Source organism: Rhinolophus sinicus, chromosome 3 (assembly GCF_057876585.1).
Source record: "Rhinolophus sinicus isolate RSI-liver-muscle chromosome 3, RSI-T2T, whole genome shotgun sequence".
Lineage (NCBI taxonomy): Eukaryota > Metazoa > Chordata > Mammalia > Chiroptera > Rhinolophidae > Rhinolophus > Rhinolophus sinicus.
The window spans coordinates 139,055,376-139,077,123 of record NC_142503.1 but is presented as its reverse complement, the minus strand read 5'-3'; the positions used below and the strand labels follow the sequence as shown (position 1 = coordinate 139,077,123).

Below are 21,748 nucleotides of genomic sequence, written 5' to 3'. Positions count from 1 at the left end.
TTAAGTTTAATAATAAATATAAATACCGTAGGTATTGATACGAGTATGATAGGTATTGATGGTTGTCTGATCTGTGATAGGCACTTGACCTATGTTACATCATTTAAAACTAGCAACGCCCTGAGAGATAAGATATTATCTTAATTCTAACTCTGAGGAAAGCGAGGTTCCAAGAAAATTTGTAATTTGTCCAGTCACAAATTAGTACCTAGGTCAATATTTTAACTCAGCTCTGTTCTAAAGCTTTTGCAACTTTCCATTAAGCTTCAGTAAGTTTTACAACGAAGGGGTGGTTGGAAATTGAGCTGAAACAGTTGCCTCTAATTAAATGGAATGATGGTGGTTTAGGAAGAGAATAAGAGCAAGAGGGAGGTCCGGAAGTAGCAAAGAGAATGAAAAAGGAGCCAAGGAAGCTGCTCACAGGAGCGTCCAGTGCAGCGGACTGCCTCTCGCAAGCCAGCCTGCCTTGGTTGTCTTTCATTCTTTTTGAGAAAAGCCTCTTTCCCTGGTGTCCGTTGTTCACTCCCGTGTGTTCAAATAAAGCTAGATTATTGAGAAAGGCGTACCGCGAAGGAAAAAAAAAAAAAGGGGGTGCGCGACGGCGCTCTGTGCGCCTGCGCGCTGGCGGCGGCGGCGGCGGCGGTGCCCGGAGGGGAGCGGGCCCAGAGCGGGCCGCCGGACCCAAATTGAGGGGGGCGTCTGGGGCGTCAGGGAGCTCCCCCGCCCGGGCCTCGGCGGCCTGATGGAGTAAGTCGGCTGTGAGGGTGAGTATCTTGGGGCCGGGCTGCGTAGAGGCGTATGGGAGCCCGGGGGTCTGGTGGTCCGCCTGTTGGGGAGGTTTGGGGCTGCGGGACGCGGCCAGCGCTCCGCTCCTGCAGGCTGCGGCGCAGGGGCTCCCTGGTCGTCCCCTCTCCCGGAGCCTGCGCGCATTTACGGGCAGGCGGTGTTTCTGGCTTCGGGGTACAGATTCTCGCGGGAGCGTCCCAGTCTTGCTCTTTGCCCCAGTAGGAAACGTGGCTGCAGATCCTTAACCTTTAAGGGAGGCCTCTGACTCCTTAGGCGCCCGGGGCAGCAGGGAGTCCATAGACCCAGTTGCTTAAAGGCCTGCGGGTTTCAGGCCAGGGATACCTTTCGACCTCTTGTGTGTGACAGCCTCCATTCTTTGTTCCTCCTTCCGCCTTCTCTCTCTGTGGGACGTGTTTTAATAATAGCTACTAATTATGGAGTTTTTACTATGTGTCAATTTAATATTTAATTCTAATCTTGGTGCATAATGATGGCGAGGAAATGCTTTGCACCCCACTCTCCCTTAAATCTGCTCAGTTCTATCATCTTTGAGAGTCAGCATCATCTTTTGAGAGTCTTTGAGATGAAGTCATCTTGTTGGGAAGTTTGAGATTGCTATGTCTTAGCAATTTGGGACTGCCATCCTAGTTAAGGGAAGTTCTCATATTTAGCAAATGAGTGCTAGATAATGGTTTATAGCGAATTAACTCAAGCCAGAATAACTTTTGATCACTTACTAAGAGCCTAATAGTGTTCTAAAACCCCATGGGAAATCTTAAAATTTGTTTTAAGCCCTGTTCTCAAGTTTGGTGGTGAATGAAACAATGGAAGATAATATTTAGATTCAGCTAGGATTTATTAAGTACATACAACACACGTGCCGATACGTTCACATCGGTCAAACAATTAATGAGGTATTGTCATGGAAGGTGGTTTGGGGCAGCACATTTCAGAGAAGAGCTGAGAGTTTGATGGTAATTTGCTCAAGCTACTTTAGCTAGGGTTAAGTGGTGAAATTCACATACAGTGCCCAAGCTTATGTTTTTCCCGCCGCACCGAGTTAGATATTCTAAGCACTTCTGCTGAGAAGCAACTACATCACAGTTATAGTTTCTAGAGTTAACTACTGCATCTAGAAAATGGTATAGGAGCTTTAATTAAAGATACTAGATGGTTTTTGAAGAGAATTTCAAAATGACATGGGAGGAGGTAGAAGGTGTGAAGGAGTCTGATCAGGTTAGTTCAGAACCAATTGCTTTGATTAAAAGAAAGATACTTCAAAAGGGAAAACTGAGTGGTGATTATTGTACATCTAGGTTAGAGCACATGTAGTTTGAAGGCTACTGTACAAGAGAAGCAAGGAATAATGGTAGATGCCAGCTGACTTGGTTCTGGGACAAAATGGCTCAGTGAGGAGTACACATATTGAGTATTTTTAAATTTGTAACTGCAGTGTTTCAGTGGGAAGTTTGGGATTAATTTGTGTACTCAGTGAATAAGAGCACCTAGGCAGACATTTGCGAATCCAGCATGCTAACTCGCTAATTGAAATCCTACAGTCAATTAGGTTTGGTTCTTGAATTTTTAATCTGAAAGACACTCTCAAGAAATAAGATTTCTAAGTTTTTGTCAGTAGAGCAATGGTTAAATAAATTACGCATTTGTTAGAAAGAATGAGCCAGCCCTCTATGTGCTAACATTGGGTGATCTCCAAGGTATAATAGTAAGTGGGGGGAAAAAGTGCAAAAGAGGATGTACAACCATTTGTGCTTTAAATAATATATATGTATTTGCATATATATGCATAGAATATCTCTGGAAGAATACATAAACTGGTAACTGTCTGGCAGTGACTGGGAAACAGGAATGGGAGGGGAATAATTTTTTCTGTAAGCTTTTTTGTGTTATTTTTTGTTATAAAAACATATAAACATTCAGAAAAGTAGAGAAAATAAAATGTTGATCACACAGATTTTAAAATCTGTTTATATTTTGTCGCATTACTGACATTTCACCTCTAAATACTTGGGGTTTTTTTTTAACTTTTAATTTATTTAAGTGTGTTTTTCCAGGACCCATCAGCTCCAAGTCAAATAGTTGTTTCAGTCTAGTGGAGGACGCAGCTCACAGTGGCCCATGTGGGGATCGAACTGGCAACCTTGTTCTTAAGAGCATCACGCTCTAACTAAGTGAGCTAACCGGCTGCCTCGCTAATTACTTTAATATTTGTGTCTAATAAGAACATTTTACTGCATGACTCAATATCATAACCACACTGAACAGTGGTAACTCCTCTAATATTATCTAGTACCCAATCCTTTAAATTTTCCACAAATTGTCCCCCCTTTTTTAAACTTTCTTAATCTAGTTTCCAATAAAATCTATACATGCATTTGAGTGTTATGTCTCTTGAAGTCTTTTAAAGTCTAGAATAGTTACCTTTTCTCTTTTTTCCCCTCCTTTCTCTTTTTTCATCATGACATGTTGAAGAGACCTGGTCAGTTATCTGGATTTAGCTGATTGATTCCTAGTGATACCATTTAACTTGTTACTATAACCTAGAAGGTAGAGCTAAACACTTGAATGGATTTAGGTTACACACTTATCGTAGGCCATGCTGTGTACACATAGTTTTCCTCTGTTAGTGATGTTGAGATTGATTAGTGGGTTCAGGTGGTGTGTCTGAGTCTTCTATCGTAAAATTGCGTTTCTCGCCTTGAAACCAGCTCAGCTGTAAACTGTTTTATATCTTTTAAATTTTAAATTCATGATGATAAAAGGGTCACTTCATCAGGAAGACATAATAAATACATATGTGCCTAATATCAGAGCTTCAAAATATATCAAGCAAAATTGATGCAATTAAAGGAAGAAATAGAAAATAATTACAGAGATTTTAACTCTTCTCAATAACTGAGAAACAAAAAATCAGTTTCAATTCCCACCTAATAACTACAGAATACACCTTTTCCCCCAAATGTACATGTAGACCAGGTGCTAGGCTGCAAATCAAGCCTCAGTAAATTTGAAAAGATTGAAATAATACAGAATATGTTCTTTGATCATAATGGCATTAAAGTAGAAATCAAGATGTCTGAAAAATCCCAAAAGTATTTGGAAATTCAGTGAATCTTCTAAATCTGTGAGTCAAGGAAGAAATCACAAGAGAAATTAGAAAGTATTTTGAACTAGATGATAAAAATACATCAAAACTTGTGGGATGACTGTCGTAGTCAAGCTGAGCCTAAGGAGACATGATGACTAAATGTATCCTGGTTGAGATCCTGGAAGGGAAAAAGGATACTAGGTGAAAATATATTTAATAATGTGTCAATGTTGTTTTTTTAATTGTGACAGATTATACTAATGTAAGATGTACATAATATGGGAAACTGGGGCTTAAAGTAACTTTCAGAGACTTAATACCCAAAATATTAATGGGTATATGGGTGCTCTATTATTTTTGCAACTTTTCTATAAATCTAAAACTTCTAAAAGAAATAGTTTATTAAAAAGTCGTAAAAAATTTGTATGATGCAGTTATTGCAGTCTTTAGAGAGAAGTTTATAGCCTAAAAACCTATTTCAAAAAAGTCTAAAGACAGTGACCTAAAGTTTTATCTTCAGCTAGTAAATGAAAAGCAAAATAAATCCAAAGTAGGTAGAAGGGAAGAAATAATAAAAATGACAGAAGAAATCAATGAAATAAAGACAAAAAAAAAATAGATAAAATTACAAAGCCAGAAGTTGGTTCTTTGAAAAGATGCATAATATTGATAAACCTGTAGATAGAGTGATAATGAAAAGCAGAACACAAATTACTGGTATCAGGAATGAAAGGGATTTATCACTAGAGATCCTATAAGATAATAAGGGGTATTATAAACAACTTTATACCAACAAATTTGGCAGTATAAATGAACAGTTTCTTGACAATGTCAATGTACTAAAACTGTCTAAACAAGTTGAAACAAAATCTGAATAAGCTTATGTTAAAGAAATGAAATTAATGATAAAAAGAAACCTTCCCACAAAGATAATTCAGGGCCACAGTGGTTTCACTGTGCCTTGTGACAATAGATCCAAAAATTTTAGGCAAAATAATAACACATCATAATACATCATGACCAAGGCTACATGGATAGTTATCTGATATGATAGAGCAAGTACGCGTATAGGAAAAAGTTAATGGTAGAATCTAGATGATGGGTATAGAGGTATGTGGGAAACAGGATGTGGGCAAGTCACTATAAAATTATTTCAGCATTTCTGTGTTTGAAATTTTCCAAAATACAATACTGGGTGAGAAAGCAAGGGAATATTATGATCAGATTTGCATTTTAAAGAGATTATGCGTCTAAGGAATTAGGAAAGCTCAGGGTTACCTGAGAATAGTTTGAGGGGGTACTGAGACTACATAGGAGGATATTATATAGCTGTTCCTTGTAGGCTGGTAATTTCAAGGTAAATTTTTGTCCTTTGAGATTTTTCAAGCTGTTGGAATGGTGAACTTTTGAACAGTAGCAAATTTTGTCTAAGCATTCATCCTTGCTGAGATGTTTGGGCATCTTACAGCCACATGTACAGTATGCACGTGAGCTTTCAGTAAACATGAGACTTTTGACCTTTATTTACAAGGATGTTGAAGGTTCTTGCAAATTTCAAAATTTGCAAATACTGCTACTTTAGTAGCACATAAATTCCTCTCTAAAATATAATCAACTATGTGGTAACCTTTTCGGAGACAGAATGATTCTTTTAAATACAGGACAAAGGCATTTAGAAAGCTATTAGCATCAATTAAACTGCCAAAGAAATGCTTTATTGTATTACACCGTTACTGTGGTCTAGTCAGCCATGCACTTAAAAGATCTATAATGAAGAAGCAATATGGAAGGTGATTGCTATTTCGGTCAGACTTGTATAGAGTGGATAAAGATGATTGAATGTGCTGTTAGCAACAGCTGCATGGAGAACAGTAAAGCTGTTTGAGAAGAATATCGGGCGGTTAGCGAGGCTCACTCTTTAGCGTGTAGTGATTATAGTTCATGCCACATAATTTTAAATTGCTATGTGGACCGTGGGGGTTGCTCGGAAACATACGTAAATGATATGTTGAATACAGGAATGCAAAAATTTTAAACTATTAAATAAATGCAACAAGCTACCTACTGATACTTTTAAAACAGTATTTGTACAAGCTGTCTTTGGGCTTAGGACTTACTCTGTTATATGATGATAACTTTAGCTAATATTTTTATTATTTTGTTAGGGTTGGTTTATCCCAGTTTCTTCCTCAGTTACTTTTCCCTCTAGGACATAATGCTTGCCAAGTTCCAGAATTGAGTAAAGAATTGGAACCTAACAGTAGTTCTAATCCTGACGTAAGGTCTGCCCTGTCCATTTCCTTGCCTGGTGATAGGCAATATGAACAACTTTATTTGCTGGGACTCAACATTTAATGCATTTTCCTGAGTCACAGCCTGAACTTCCTATCTTTGTTTTAGCCCTGTGCTTACTAATAAAGAGTAGTCATTACATATACTCCTGCTAAATGTGATGTTAGGGCAGATGATATAAAAAGTAGGAATGCAAGTGAGTAAAATGTTTACGAGCTTATGCTCAATCACTTACCTTGGGTAGCAGGAGCCAGCTAGAACTCAGAACTAGCGAATAGGATAGCTACCCAGAATAAACCTTTCAAAGTTGTGGTTATAGGTTGATGTGCCCCCAAATACTTCCTGACCTCTGCTGTCAATTTAGCGAGGAGCCTTGAAACGTTTTGGGGCGGCCCATTCAGCACTGTGAGGACACCTCCCAAAAGTGCCAGTCCTGTCTTTGTCCCATAACCTTCTGGGCAACCTAGGGGTAATGGCAAAACTTGTTCTATCACCGAACGCTGTCTCTCTGTTGCTCTACCTTGCTCATCAGAAATCCATTACTTTTCTGTCAGGGTTAAGGTGGAGGCACAGAAAGTTACTTGTGGAATTCAGAAAAGGGATTCTAATCTGAGTACCACTCCATTACCCCCACCCTCCCAAACCAGTAATTAAGACTTTTTTCCTTTAGTGTTTTATAGTGTATTATCATCATACAGAGTCTGAGTTGGCTTTGATTAAGTCAGGATTCAAATATCATAAGTACTACTGGGTTTATTGTAATGAATGGTAGAGGTATATGAAAAGACAGCTGTCTTCCTCATGGTAAAGCCAGGGAGATCAGACGTACCAACCATCCAACAGCCTGTTCTTACTTATTTTGCAGGTTGTATTAACAGTAAAATGGGATAACGTGACAGCGTTCCAAGTAAAGTTGTTTGACACTAAATGGTGCTTTCCAGCCTTCAGTTATGTAATAAATATTTGGAGAGATGTTCTGACATTGATGTTTGAGATGGATTACAGTGTTATGAGATAGTGGTTGTTTGGAAGGCTGTCTTGCTGACCAATTTAAGCCACTTTTGAGGAACTACCCCTGTAGAAAGATGGGGAGAGCATAATGAAGTACAGACTGCAGTCTCTGGAGAATCTAACGCAATAGTTCTACTCTGCCTGCAACGACTGTATTTCTTTGTATTAGTCAGCTATGTGCGTGATTCTGATATACTGCTTGCATGTAGAACTTGCTTACATATCGGCAGCGGGAGTCAAGGTGGGAAACATTAGTGAATAGAGCGGTGGAGTGAAGGAGAAGAATAGCTGTGAAGTCATGCAGGTTTATCACACTAAAGAATAGGTAACAACAGTGAAAAACAAATCTGTCAGGACTTGGTGCCTATATATGGGAATCTGAAAGAAAAACTCAATAATATGGTTTTGGTAATTGTATTGACAGAATAGTAGGATGTTGAGAAAAAGTATTATAGGATTTTTTAGGCTATTATGACTAAGAAATATCACAGATATTTCTCATAGTTTATTTGAGAAAATTTTAAAGATTTCATAGTGGGAATATTTAAAGAAGGGGAAAATGTATGTTGTTTAAAGTGAGGATAGCAGTAGTTAAATTGTTTGCACTTACGTACTTAACTTGTGTAATGTAATCTCTCAAGCACTTTGAGATCTCAGAATTGGATGGTTCCCATCTGTCAGGCTGTGAGCTAATTCAGTATTTCAGAAAGCTTAGTGGAAATCATATATTTTCTCATTTTTAAGGATGTACAAATTAAATCTCCTTTGTCTTTGGCTGGAATCCTATCAACTCAGTGTTTAAATACTAGGTCTTCCTTATTGATTAAATACTTTGCTAGCAATTATACTTTTTGATTTCTTATAAAAGTGAAAATGAATTGACTTAATACATGAGGATTAGAAACATGGAGCTCGTGAAAGGAAAAAGTGAAAAGAGGGAATTTTGGTTAAAAGGTTGATAGAGAATATTTTTATGATATGACTATTTCTTTACCCATTTACTCGGAGTTGATGTCTTTGGCTTTATTAAATAGAAATACAGTTTGTATTTTAGTGCATAGCACTCAGTCTAGTAAATACATGACAACTCCACTATAGCTGCTGTTACTTGTCCCAGAAAGTCACGCTTTTTCATTGATTTTATTGCTTCTAAATTTTTTGTTCCTGTTTTGGTTTGATAGTTAATAACTTGAAACAGTATTAAAAACATTTCTGGACATACCTTCTTTACTACTCTTTCCCCAACTTTTAGAACAGTGCTTGGTGCTCAGTAAATGCTTGTTGAATAAAATAACAAAATACTGCATGTAAATAGTAATTAACATTGAAGTAAATGTTAGGATATAAGGGAATTAAAAGAATTGTGCTTTGTGGCATAGCCACAAACATATGGCCAGAGTCATTTATGTCTATTTTGAGATTTAGATTATTAGCAATACTGGAAGCATAGGTAACACTGTACCTATCCATAAAGGTGTATTTCTTTGTTTTATTAGTTGATATTCAGCTTTCTCAAATGTGCGAAATTTTACCCTATATTCTTATTTTGGTGTTTTGTAGTTTGTTACTGAATAAAGTTAGACATTAAGCAGTGGTATGAAATGGGTTGTAATAGCAAGGAAACTGCTGAGTGACCAAAAGAAGTGGAGAATCTTAGGCCTCTTCTCATTGGCCCTTCTGCCATGTTGTCTACGAGTTACAGATTAAATTAGGATAGTTTATAACTTCATTAGCTCATAGTTTTAAGTCCTTTAAAGAATGAAGCCAGGCAAGGAAGCAGATATATTTATTAGAGTGAGAGGTGTGTGTGTGTGTGTGTGTGTGTGTGTGTGTGGTGGGGTGGGGGGAGGGGGGGGAACAATGCTACCTAGGGAATGGGATTAAATTTTCTTGTAGAGAGTATCCTTGCAGGGACTCAGGAGGAAAATATGCTAGTGCTAGAGAATTGTAAAATAGAAACTCTCTGGTCTTAATCCAAACCCAAGTATTGACTCAGCTCTCTCTATCTCGCATTTAGTAACTCAAGGTAGTTCCATTTGGAACAATTCAACATATACTTTGGAGTACCTGCCTGCCGTGTGCTGGACACTGTTCTGAGTGCTAGACCTGTACTAGTGAACAAAATATACAAATTAAGTTCTCACGGAACTTAATTTTTAAATGGGGTAAATAGAAAATAACAAATAAATATATACTATATCCGGTAGTAAAAGATGCTTGTTTCAGATACCTCTTGCCGTGTAACAAACTACTCCCAAATTTACTGGCTTAAAAACAATGATTTTATTGTTTCTTACGGTTCTGTGGGTTGAAAGGGGCTCATCTGCATAATTCTTTAACTGGTCTCGCTTGGGGTCCCTCATTAGCAGCGGGGCCTGGAACATGTGACATGATTCACTCGCCCAACATGGCTGTCAGATGGTTCTGGTTGTTGTTTGGCGCTCAGCTGAGCTGTCAGTTTTTTTTCCCTTGGTGCCTCCTTGTGGTTTGGGATTCTCATAGCGTGGTGGCTGGGTTTCAAGAGGGAATGTTTGAAATGTGCAAAGGCGGAAGCTGCAGCTTTTTTAAGGCCCAGTCTCAGAAATTACATTGTCGCTTCCACCACATTTTATTGGCCAAAACAGGTCACAGGAGAGGGAAAATAGACTCCACCTTTTGATGGGTGGTGATGACAAGGTTACATTGCAAAAGAGCACACGGAGTGGGAGATAATGCTGTGGCCAGCTGTGGAAAAATCAACCACAGTGCTATTAACAAATAAAAAATTAAGCAGGTTAATACGGGGATAGAGGAAATGTGGGAGGCGAGCAGAAAGTACATTATTCCATAGGAGGTCAGGGAAGGCCTCCTTGATGAAGCAGCGTGAGAGAGTGAGCCATGAGAGCCATATAGACGTCTTAAGGAAGAATATTGCAGATAGAGAGAACAGGAAATACAGAAGGCGCCGTAAGGTAGGAGAATTCCTGGTGTGATCAAGGACTAGCAGGGAGGGCCATGTGACTGGAGCAGAGGGAAAGAGGGAGAGTGGTAGCTATGGAGTCAGAGGGTAAGTGAGAAAAGGATTTTGTAGCCCATGGCAAAGGACTTTGGATCTTCTGTGAGTGAGATGGAAGGATTATTGTAAGATTCTGAGCACAGGAGCTCGGGGAGCTGACTTAAATCGTAAAAGAATCCTGTGCTGAGAATCTGGCATCTCTGGCTACTGTTTTGAGAGTAGACTCTAAGAGAATAAGAGTAGAAGTAGGAAGTGAAGTCAGTGAGTGAGAGCCGTGTGAGGTGATAGATATGCTCCTCAGTGAAGAATGGTTGGATTTGGGATATATTTCAAGGTGGGACAGATGGGATTTTCTGGTCAGGGTGAATATGGGGTGAGAAAGAGGGACCAAGGATGAGTAACCAAGTTTTTGTCCGAGGTACCTGGAAAATTGGAATTTTCATTTACCAAGATGAGAAGATGGGTTGGGGGCAGGGTGGAGATGAGGGAGATGCAAGACTTGTATTTTGGGCTATGTTGAGATGAATCTAAGAAGACATCTGGGAAAAAGGTTACTAAATGTTACTTCCTCATTGCAGGTGTGACGTTGAGTGCTTCAGATCTGGTCACTATGGGACGAGAACGAAAATGCATATTGTGCCACATTGTGTACAGCTCGAAAAAGGTAATAATAGAAGAGAGAGCATCTTAGGCTTTATGACTGATTGTTTTTTTAGAGATATCATGTGAAATTTATAGATGGGTAAAAGCTTTTCACGTTGTCTTATTTATGCTTCTTTCTTAAACCATAGTTTGATTCCACTGGTTTCTTTCTCATTACTGCCTCCTAAAAGCCAGTAACTGTGTTATGAAACCTCTACCCAGAATTTGAGGATACTCAAAAGTAGATAATAAAGAGAAATTTAGTTAGTTAGTAGCCAGTTATAGAAGATATACTTTAAAATTTAGTTTATTTGAGGTTATACTACTGTCTAATTAGCTAAGGCTAGGTAAGCATTATATGTACCTGCATTCTGTTTCTGCCTATGCTTGTGAAAAGTTCAGTACAGCTGAAATGGTATTAACAATATCCTAGATGTCCACAAGGTGGGGATGTTGCACAAAGAAAAACATTTTTTAAGAAGTAAAAGAACTTACCTGTGCTCTAGGGAAATTGGCAGTAAATTGTCTCACTTTTTGCTTTTTCTTACCTTTATGCTTCACTTTCAATGTGCTGCTAGCTTAAATATAGAGGAATTTTATTTCCCTCTATGCTTTTAAGATGTTCTTGATTGTCATTGGAAATTCAGAGAACTGGGGAGATTATTGTGAGCTATCATGAAAAATATTGGGGAGGAAAATGGTTTCAAAGAAATAGGCAAGAACTATTTTAGGTGGGAGAACAACATATACAAAAGACACAGAGGTAGAATGGCTTATAACAGTTCTAGGAGTTGGTAAGAAGTCTCATCTGATTAAAACAGTGTCATCTTGGGAATAGCGGGATTGCAACTTAACTCGTAATTTAAGTGAAGAGAGTTGATAAACAATGTTGAGTGCCAGACTGAGGGGTTCGATTATGATCCATCCAGTAGACTGAGGAGATTTTTTTTTTCCTATATAGGATTTTTGTTAGTGATGGAAAAAAATCACTAACAAAATTTTAAAAATCATGTTTAATAATACATCTGCTGCCTTTAACAAAAGTAAAAAAAAAAAAAGACAAACTTGCTCTTCTAGTTTTAAAAATTTAGACCAGGGTTTATACAAATTTTCAATAAACAAAAATTTCTTATGGTTACTTTTAGATTAGAGGGAGGTGGGAAATTGAGAAGGTATGAAATAGATAGACAGACCCTCAGAGGTGTCAGACTTTGATGGAGTAGCAGCCCTGTTTTGTGATGTCTCATCATTTTGCCATTTTAAGTCTTTTTGGCACGTCTTCTACTACTCTGGTTTGAAACATGGTTTCATCTCTTCGTACTTTTCCTTGGATCATAATGAAGTTAAATCAAGGACTGAGATTATCCACTCCTGCCCTTGGGAAAGCCAACGGTAGTTTTTTAAGCAAGAAAATGGCATGATTTAAGTGTTAAGGTTAACGTGGTCTAAGAAATGAGCAGAATGGGTTAGTTGAAAGAGATAACTCTGACACTTATTTTTAAGTAGGTCGTGAACAACTTATGTTGAAGCAGTGCTCTCCTCTAGTTTCCCAAACCAGTGTAACCCTGGTTTCTCCAAATACACTGTGGAGGAGAAAAGGATCTAGGGTGACTTAAGTATGAGCTGTATACTGCGTCCCTGAGTATCCTGATGCTCATTAACTTATGAAAGACTGAGAATCTGGAGTTATAAATATTGAAAATATTTAAAAAAATTTGTTTTATATTATTCAGTGGTTTCCAGATTTGTTCAACCACCAAATTTTTTACCGCCTTCTTTCCCTTTTTAAAGATATAATACTGATTGATATAAAAGGAACTAAACAGAAGTTTGGTAACTAAGGTATGCGTATGGGGCTATTACTTTCAGCCTGTGCCTGTGGGTGTTTAGCAGTTATTTTGTGAGCTCAGTTGTCTCACTATTTGCATTCATTCCTCGGAGCAAGATGGGAGAGAATTTCCCATGTAAATTTAGGAAAAGATTTATGAGGTGTTGTGGACAATCAAAAGTCATGTTAAAACTAGTTTTGAGTGATAACATTTTTATAATTGAAATAGAACATAGAATTGGTTTTTATATCAGAGAGAATAACCCATTTTAGTGAATACTATTTTGGTCAGGAATGGTTTCATTTGCAAGAAACAGAACCCACTCAAGAAAAAGGGTATTTGGCATATGTAAATCTAATCCAAGGAAAAATTGAACAACAGGAAGCATAGGGATTGCAGCAAGTGCTATGTATTGTTTATGAATTTTTTTTCATTATATATTATGTCATCAACTCGCTTCAGTTTCAGTTTCAGTTCTGTAAGGATTCAGGTTAGTGGCCAATCAGTTGTATCTAGAAGGGGTCACAGGGAAAGCTGTCCCCTCCAAAGGAAGCATTTGTAGCGATAGGAAGGAAATGATGGTCATCTTCAGTAAAATTTCCCTTTAAATGAAGTATTTCAAATCATAGCCCTGTTTGTTGCACTGTAGTAGATAAAGTAAGACTAGGTTGTTGTCCGCTTTTTGACAAACTGTATCTAATGACAAGGCTCAATTCACTAGACACTTACAATGTGGCATGGTGTTTGAAACACTGCTGGTGGTGTCAGATCTGCCAGGGTTTGAGTCCTAGTTTGACCACTTGATTACCTATGACTCTGAGAGAGCAAGGTTGGGTACATTTTCACACTTACCCCTTCAGTGCCTAGCTCTGTGCTTGATAAATGTTTGGTAAGTGAGTTAGCTGCTCTGCATGCTTGTGTCTGTATGGAGCTAATAATACTCCCTCAGCAGTGTTTTGCAGTTCATATGTGAAAATGTTTGAGGCACTTAAGCACAGGGCACAGTTACATAGTAATACTCAACAATTGTAGTAGCCCTTTCATTATAAATGTAAATAGCCCTTCTCTCATTATGGCATGCTGGCTGTATATACTTTGGCATGACAAAGGGATAGACATTTATAGCTTTTTGAGTTTTTTGAGGTGTGTGCATGTATGTGCACATATTTTTTAAGTGGAAACTCTTCCCACATTTTTAATTTTCTTCCCATGAAGGGTGGGATGGAGGGAGGAGAGAACCTAGTAAGTTTTCAAACTTTTCCTTAGAACCAAACAAATCACTTGGGGGGAGTGGGCAGTGGAGATGAAGACATGATTGACCTGCTGTGTTCAAAGCAGTTTTAAAAAACTTCCTGATCAATCATAGAGAGGTTCTACCTCGAACTTTGATCTAGAACTTAAGTATCCATCCATCTGTTAACTCAACAGATGTTGACAATTATATGTTGGCCCCGGCCAAGAGTTGTAACTCTTTGTTGACAAACTCTCAGTTGAGTGGGGAAAACGAGTATGGGGAAAAGTTGTCAAATAGTTGAGGTTATATGAGTTCAGAGAGTTTTGCTTTGTTTTGTTTTGTTTTAATAAAACTTAGCAAGTTCCTTACATTGGGATAGAATTTAACCCACATAGTTTATCTTAAAGCTTTTGCCTCCTAAAGACAATGTACTTTCTAACCTTGTTGGAAAGCCACTTAAATAGGTATTTCTTTACAGTTCCTTCATTTAAAGATAAAATATGTCAAAAACACAGCTAAAGAATTATTTAATAAGGAACTGATTTCAATATTGAATTGAGAATAGTAGCCACAACAAACACTTTGACACAAGAAACTTAAGTCCCAATAGTTGATTGAATAGGAACAGAGGAATTTTTTTCTCTGAAGCAACCGCCCTTAGTTTAATCTACTTTCTTTAATTTTGAAGGAGATGGACGAACACATGCGGAGCATGTTGCATCACAGGGAACTTGAGAACCTGAAGGGCAGGTATGGGAACTGCTGTCTTCCATAAACTTGTGAATGTGGGGGGGTCTGAGCGCTGATGAGACGTGTCAGCTCTTTTTATAGTAATCCTTCCTAAATGAATATTGTGTTATGGCATAGAACCATCTTTTAGAATTAATAACAAGGACAATAGATTTATTTTTGTGCATCTCAAATGTGTAGAATTCACAGCAGCTGTGGCAAGCAGATTACAACAAAGGTGTGTTGGGATGAACTAGTTCTCTCATTAGCCAGCTTTGTCACACTCTACACACCAGCCCTGCAACTAGCACGTCTCATGTTATTGCGTCAGCAGTGTTATAAATCGTTGCGTGCAGTAAACCTTTAGTTTACTGCTGGAATAGTCTGAGAAGTCCAAAGTCTGCTTAATAGCACTGAATCTCATTCGTGTAAATATACTCAAAGTGCAAACCTTCAGTATTTAATGATGCCATTTTGGGATGTAAAGCTTGAGAGGTTTAGGAAAGAAAATCTAATAAGTAAGCATCTTTAAAAAATTAAATGGAGCATATGTGTATATTCCATGTCTTCCCCCCGACCTCTCCCTCCTCTCCCCCCTCTATGGTTCCTTTTTTGATGTTTTGACTTCTGTGAATTTGAAGTTTGGAGACTGTACAAAACAGAGAAACATTGGGAAACTGAAAAACATTAATTATATTTTGTTTGGTGCACAATAGTTACAAGCTTTGATCGGTATGCCAACCTAAATCATTTGAAGTTATCTGTATTTTAAGTAATACAGTTTTAGATTGTGTGGTTGAATTAATATGTTATTAACCTTTCTGTAACTGTTTCGCATATCAGTAGAGTTTTTTTCATGGTCTCAGTCCCTTGCTATGTGAAAGTTAGTTCTTCGCTGCAGTATGAAAAAGGCTTTCACTCAGATTTAGTGTGGAGAGCCCTTATAATACCTTGAATATATATGATTTTTAACTCATTATCATTGGAAACCTATGATTATATGTGAGATATCTTAATTACTTCATCCCATTTCCAACAGACTTCCTTCTGGAATTCACCTTATTCTGGGCTATTTACCTGCCACCTGACTATATTATAAAATCAAACAAAACAAATTATTAGGTTGGTGCAAAAGTAATTGTAGTTTTTGTAATTTTTAACCTTTCCAACTGCAATTACTTTTGCACCAACCTAGTAAGTTAGGTAAATCTAGTCATTAGGAGAGAAGCCCATTTTATTCCAAGACTAATGCCTTGTTTTATTCAAAGATCACTCATCAGCTATTTAAGACATTAAAAAATTGTTTTGGTTACTTAAGGTTCATGTTCATAATCGATACAGAATCATAAAAAATAAAAAATGTAAAAGTCGTCTAACCTGGCCCCCTTCCCCAACTCCTACCTTCCTCTTAGAGGAAAGTCAGCAATTTGGTGTATATCCTACCCAAACCTCTTTCTGTGTGTATACATAGATTTATATTTAGCTGTATACACATTTTGTTTTGTCTTATTAACATAACTCAACCACATGCCATATTATAGTTGTTCTGTAACTTGTATTTCCTCTCCTCTCACCCGTCAACTTAACCGTGCCATTGGGGTTTTGTCTACCATTTTCAGTTATTAGGAGCATTAGTCAAATAATTAGGGAGAAAGCATCAGAAGCCTCTGAACTGACAATATAAATGTGAGCTTTATCACCCAAACTCACTTTATTTAGAAGAGAGCACTTGAGTACTTATTTACTAATTTTTTCAGATGCAGTGCTAACAAGTTTTATATGGTTTCCTGGCCTGTAACAAATTATAAGGGAAAAGGCTAGCAGGTAGCAAGGAAAAACCGCTGACAAAACTATAAAAAACAAAGGAAATCTCAGATCATTTACTTGGAGCATTTACTGTAGGGACAAATTGTCATCACTAATTTGTACCACAAGAACAAATAGTTATCAGTCATTATTCCTTTTCCTTCCTATCATCAGTTTGTGATTATTTCCTCTGGATTTCATGTTTAAATACTGGCTTTCTGTTTCTATTTATATTTGTAGCACTATAATTTTTGGTTGTGACCTGGTTAAAAATGTAAAGAGCATATTTTTAAGGTTTTGAATGTAAGCTTTATTGAGAAGTAATTTGTCTTATTTGGTTCCCAGTTGTGGACATCTGGAGCCTTTCCCTATTTTTTCCTAATGTGCTTGTTCATATGTGTGGCCTGTAAGTAGTTTCTACAGATAGATGCTATTTAAAAGGCACAAACCTTTATTTATCAACCAGCTGTCGTGGTATAGTTAGAGCAAGCTTAATAAAGAAAAGCTTATGGATAGACTATCTTAAGGCTTTGCCTTTCACACATGAGAGGAAATTGTGTGGTAACAGGATGAAGCTAATTTGGGCCCTTCTCTAAACGCCCTGGGGAAAATTTTTTGCCTTTATTAGTCAAGAAGTAAAGCAGTACTTTTCCCCCAACAATTAGATTTTATATTTATACAAAGTAGAATTTTAGCTGGTTATTGATAAAGAACTGGAAAATAGGATCATTAAAATATTGATTTGCTGTTTACTTTTTACAACATGTGGTTTCCAAAACCCCAGCTGTGGAAGCATGATGCGTGTTGTGTGTAGAACAGGGAATTTGCTTGGCTCCAGACACAGACACATTGGGGTTTTCAAGAGATGTGGTTTATCTGTTCTTTCCCTGAATAAATGTGGATTCTCTTCTCATTTTGAAGTTTCTTGTAAAGCTTTATCTCTTTTTTTTTTTAAACTAGATTTTCATTTATAAGAAAAATATTAGGGGTTTCTGTTTTTTGATAAATCCTTTTTAGTGTTAACTTTTCTATTGCCTGTACCCTTTTGGACAGGATCTCTTGAGGTGTTTTTCTCCCAAATAACTTTGGAACTCTGGTTAATACTCATTCTCACAAGGAAAGCAGAAATGTTTTAAAAATCTGTGTTGAGTGTCTGTTGCGTATCCAATATATGCTTGTGCTTTGGGGATTGCACAGTGGGTGGTTTTGTGAATATGGTTGCTTGTTTTTAACAGAGTTAAATACCGTCTATGCTGTATTCCTTAATACTTTAAAAAGTCAGTGTGGCCTTCCAGTTATGTCTTTAAAGAGAGAGGGAGTTTGATGGTTTGGACGTGAGAAAAATTCTCTGCGTTTTAGAAGGAAGGGTAAAATCAAGGATTTTATTTAAGAATACCGTTTAGAATGATGTTTCTGGTACTGCAATATACAGTTTAGCATTCTGTAAGTTTCTAGGTAGAAAGGGGGACCGAAAACATTTTCCATAGTTTTGAGGTTAAAGCCAAGATTTTCTCACCAGAAAATTCAGTTGACTCGAATTTTTATTATAGTATAAATTATATATTCTAGGTTAGTTCCAGTCTTCAGAGTCTTCTGATGCTGCCCATTGGGGATAGATTTGTATTTTAACTTCTTTCAGTGTTGCTGTGAGAAAAGGCTTATTTTCTGTTATAAGTTAACATTCTCTTTGAATGCGCTACCATACTTTTAATTGCTTGAGAGAAGAATTTGACTATCCCTGATAAACTGGAGAAAGTTAAGGATTATTCTTTAAGTATACAAATGTATAATGTAAAAGACTATATTGTATCCAGAGCATTCAACATTACAAAGTCCAAAAAACTATGAATTTTCTCCATTTTCCTGAGGTGTTTTCCATGATTCTTTGCAAAATAAAAAAAGTGTTTTTTGTTTTGTTTTTTTTAATTTATGGGGCATTGTTTTTTATACTTTGTCACCCTAGACTACTATAACCATATTCTTAGCATGGTGCCTGGAATTTAGTAGTTGGTCAATAAGTTTTGTTTGTTTGTTTTTTAATATTCAGGTGATCTGTAACTAATAAATGAAGTGCTCAGTTTTGAGGGTCTTTTCTGGTTAATTGATATGAATTCTGCCACGTTATTGTGGGTTTTTTTTCCATGTCTTGACAGATATATGTGAGGGAGAAGATGCAATAGTGTACGTGTCTGTGTCTGATCAAAGACAGCATATCTTTTGTGTGCTTTTTTTTTTTAATGAATTATAGGAAGTGAAAAATATCACTGGTATAAACCCAAGACAAATGATACAGAGCTAAGCCAGTTTGGATTATGGAATGGATATTACTGTCCATTCATTGCACCAGTGGCCATGGTATTCACATGTTTCTTGTCAATAACGGCATAGACAGCTGAACCAACCAAGGGATTTCAGGAAGTTAAAAAAGCAGTTAAATTATTCATCTACTACAGCTCTCGACAGTGATTCAAGGCTTTGGCTTCTTAAATTGACCAAGTGTTAGATTTATCATGAAATGTGTAAAGTAAATGGAAAAAAAGTCTGCCCAGCTTTCTTAATTAAGAACCTGGTTTTGCTTCTCTCTAAACTGTAGCATTTTCTGAAACTTGAGAAAAACCATTTGCCTAGCACAGCTGTTGACTTCCTACAACTGAAATGCTTTCCATTCCCTTTAAAATAAGCCCTTCTGAAGCAGAATGTAGATCACATGTATCATCCAGACCAAAAAAGTTTGCTGAGACTACTCCGATCATTTGCCCTGGGGTCCGGAATCTTCGCATTCCAGGCAGAGCGCCAGTTGTTCCGATTTAGTTACCCGGTTGGGATTGGCTGCATTGCCTACTCTTTTCTCCACCCCTTAACTTTCACTGGGAGAAAGTTCTTGAGCCAGAGATTAAACGTAAGCGCTGTCACCAGGCTTTCTGAGTGCAGCTGGCACCATGGGTGTGCTCCAGAGCAACTTCTGTTTGCTCTGAGCCCCCTGCCCTGCCTCCCCTTTCACCATGTTTCCTCTGGCAAGATTTTAAGTACAGCAATTCAAGAAGATTTCTCCTCCTAAACGAAATTATTCTGAAGTGTATTGCCTCTTGATTGCTGGAAAGGAATCTTAAATTCATTTCAAAAGTAACTTATGAACAAACTTATTAAAAGTGATGAAAGGAGCATTCAAATTGATTAGCACTAATTTTTCACTGTACCAAAGTGTGCAGTGGCTTTCAGAGGAAACTATAACAGATCTGGTGAGTGTGCCATGCCAGTGGGGAGAATTGAATGTCCCTCATCTCCCTCTTTCCCTAGGGACAGTAGTCATGAGTGCCGCGTGTGCGGGGTCACAGAAGTGGGTCTTTCTGCATACGCAAAGCACATTTCTGGCCAGTTGCACAAAGATAACGTTGATGCCCAGGAAAGAGAAGATGATGGAAAGGGAGAAGAAGAGGAAGAAGATTATTTTGACAAGGAACTCGTTCAGTTAATAAAACAAAGGAAAGAACAAAGTCGGTGAGTAATTTTGATTTTTCGAAAGCCTTTCTGAAACAGAATATAGAAGAGAATACGTTTTCCATTTCCGTACTTGTCAGCCTGTAAGCATTCAACCTTATCTTAGTTGGAAAGTTTAGCTTGACGTTGCTGTCTTATGCATAAAAGGGCAACGGAATGCTTTCTTGCACTAGAACTACTGTACTAGCTGCTTAAAAAAACAAAAAACACAGCAGTATTGTCCCTACATGAAAACTAGCTGTAGCTGCTGAACGTAGCTGAAATCTTACCATATTGATAACTATGTTTAGAACTGTTTTTATTAGTTGCAAAGTTTTTGGGTACCAATAAATTGTTTTTGTTTGGTATCCAAATTTTCTAGTGGAAAGGAATTAGTATATAAGCTTCATTTGAATATTTTATATAGTATTTCTTATTGAATCCCTTATGAAAAAATGTCTGCCTGATGTGAATTAATATGGTGCTTGTACCAAGTTTGATTTATCCCTTTATTATTAAGTGCTTCAGTAAATATTTGTTGAGTACATTTATATTTTAAATTTGACAGTGTCAAGATCATTTCAGCAGTGTAAGTTTTCCAGCTTGTACTACATAGTTTCATACCCACATTTATAATTCAGGTATTAGGCTGTTGTATTTTAACCTTACTGATTTGTAGTCCAAAGACTTGAATTAATGAAGCAGAAATTTTCAGGTATGAGTTAGAGAGAGAGAGAGCCAGTTATGAGGTAGAGTAATTTTTCAAGTCTTAAGACATGATGAGCATTTCAAATTCTAAAATAAAAATTTAAAGATCCTTCTTGAATACTAGTTGTACCTGGTCTGTACTTCATTTTTAGTTAGAGGTTTGAATATAAAAAGGAAGCAGTTTTTGTTATGTGAAAAGGTTTTTGAATAAGTCCTCCAAGAAGGAGACTTTCCTAGTTTTAAAATGTCCATGGCAACATGGTACCAAAATTGTTCAGTTGCTCAGTCCTCCAAATGACATTCTCACTACTTTCAGTATAGCTGTAGTTTGCTCTTGTTTTGGGATGTTGGAGTCTCTGGGAGACCAACTTCTATTTTTGCTCTTACACTCACTCTTGATAAGCCATTATTAGCTTATCTGTGTAAATGATTAAACATTATGTCATGGTGAAAGAGCTTTTCAGTAAATTAGACGTTTATATCATAGTTAACTATTCTTTGAGTATCCTAATATGCTTTTTGGTGACCTATTTATAGTCATCTACTGATTGCTTTATTAGGTTTTTTTTTTTCCCCTCCATGAGGTTTTTAATTTAGAGTGTTCTTTCTGGGCTGTGGGTTTAGCTGCATGCTGTGGTCCCCTCAATCTAGCCAATTCATAATGATCTAGGAATTCTGCTTTGTGACTGATTTATTGCCCAATTCTCCTCTCATTTCTGGATCACATTAGTATAGCTGAGTCAGTGATCTCCTTGGATGTCAAAAGTTGCATAGTGGTTAGAAACAAAAGATAAAAGGAATTTGGCACAAATATCCTGCAAGTGTATGTAATAACACTTCTCACTTGGGAACCTAGGCCCTCCTGTTTAGACATGGTTGTATTTCATAATGTAAGTGGGTATTTAAACTTTTAGGTAAATTAACTTTTAATTCCATCTTGTGAAAAAGGAAGAAATTCCAATTTGTGTCCAAAATCTTACAGATGTTAGAAGCTTTTAAAGCCAGTTAAATTCAGTACTGAGTTTAAGATTTAATTCAAGTTCAGAGGAGGGAACCCAGCTACAGAAACTGTGTTTTGGGATTTTCATTCTATCAAGGCCTAGTGGTTGAGTCCAGAGTAAGGCGGCCACGGT

The 21,748-nt window shown here is 37.3% G+C and overlaps 1 protein-coding gene across 5 annotated transcripts in view; it reads left to right on the top strand.

The window, feature by feature from the left end:
• Nucleotides 1–21,748, top strand: part of ZNF106 (zinc finger protein 106) — a 61,700-nt gene that overhangs the window by 1,891 nt on the left and 38,061 nt on the right. The window contains exons 1-4 of one of the 5 annotated variants that reach the window (XM_019725406.3): nucleotides 611–764; nucleotides 10,769–10,854; nucleotides 14,584–14,645; nucleotides 19,728–19,928. In XM_019725406.3, coding sequence (XP_019580965.3) covers nucleotides 10,801–10,854; nucleotides 14,584–14,645; nucleotides 19,728–19,928 — 317 coding nt within the window. In that variant the 5' untranslated portion in view covers nucleotides 611–764; nucleotides 10,769–10,800. Of the gene's footprint in view, nucleotides 1–610; nucleotides 765–10,768; nucleotides 10,855–14,583; nucleotides 14,646–19,727; nucleotides 19,929–21,748 lie in introns of those variants that run through there. The other 4 variants (XM_088797157.1, XM_019725407.3, XM_074327865.2 and 1 more) reach the window with 4 other exon arrangements.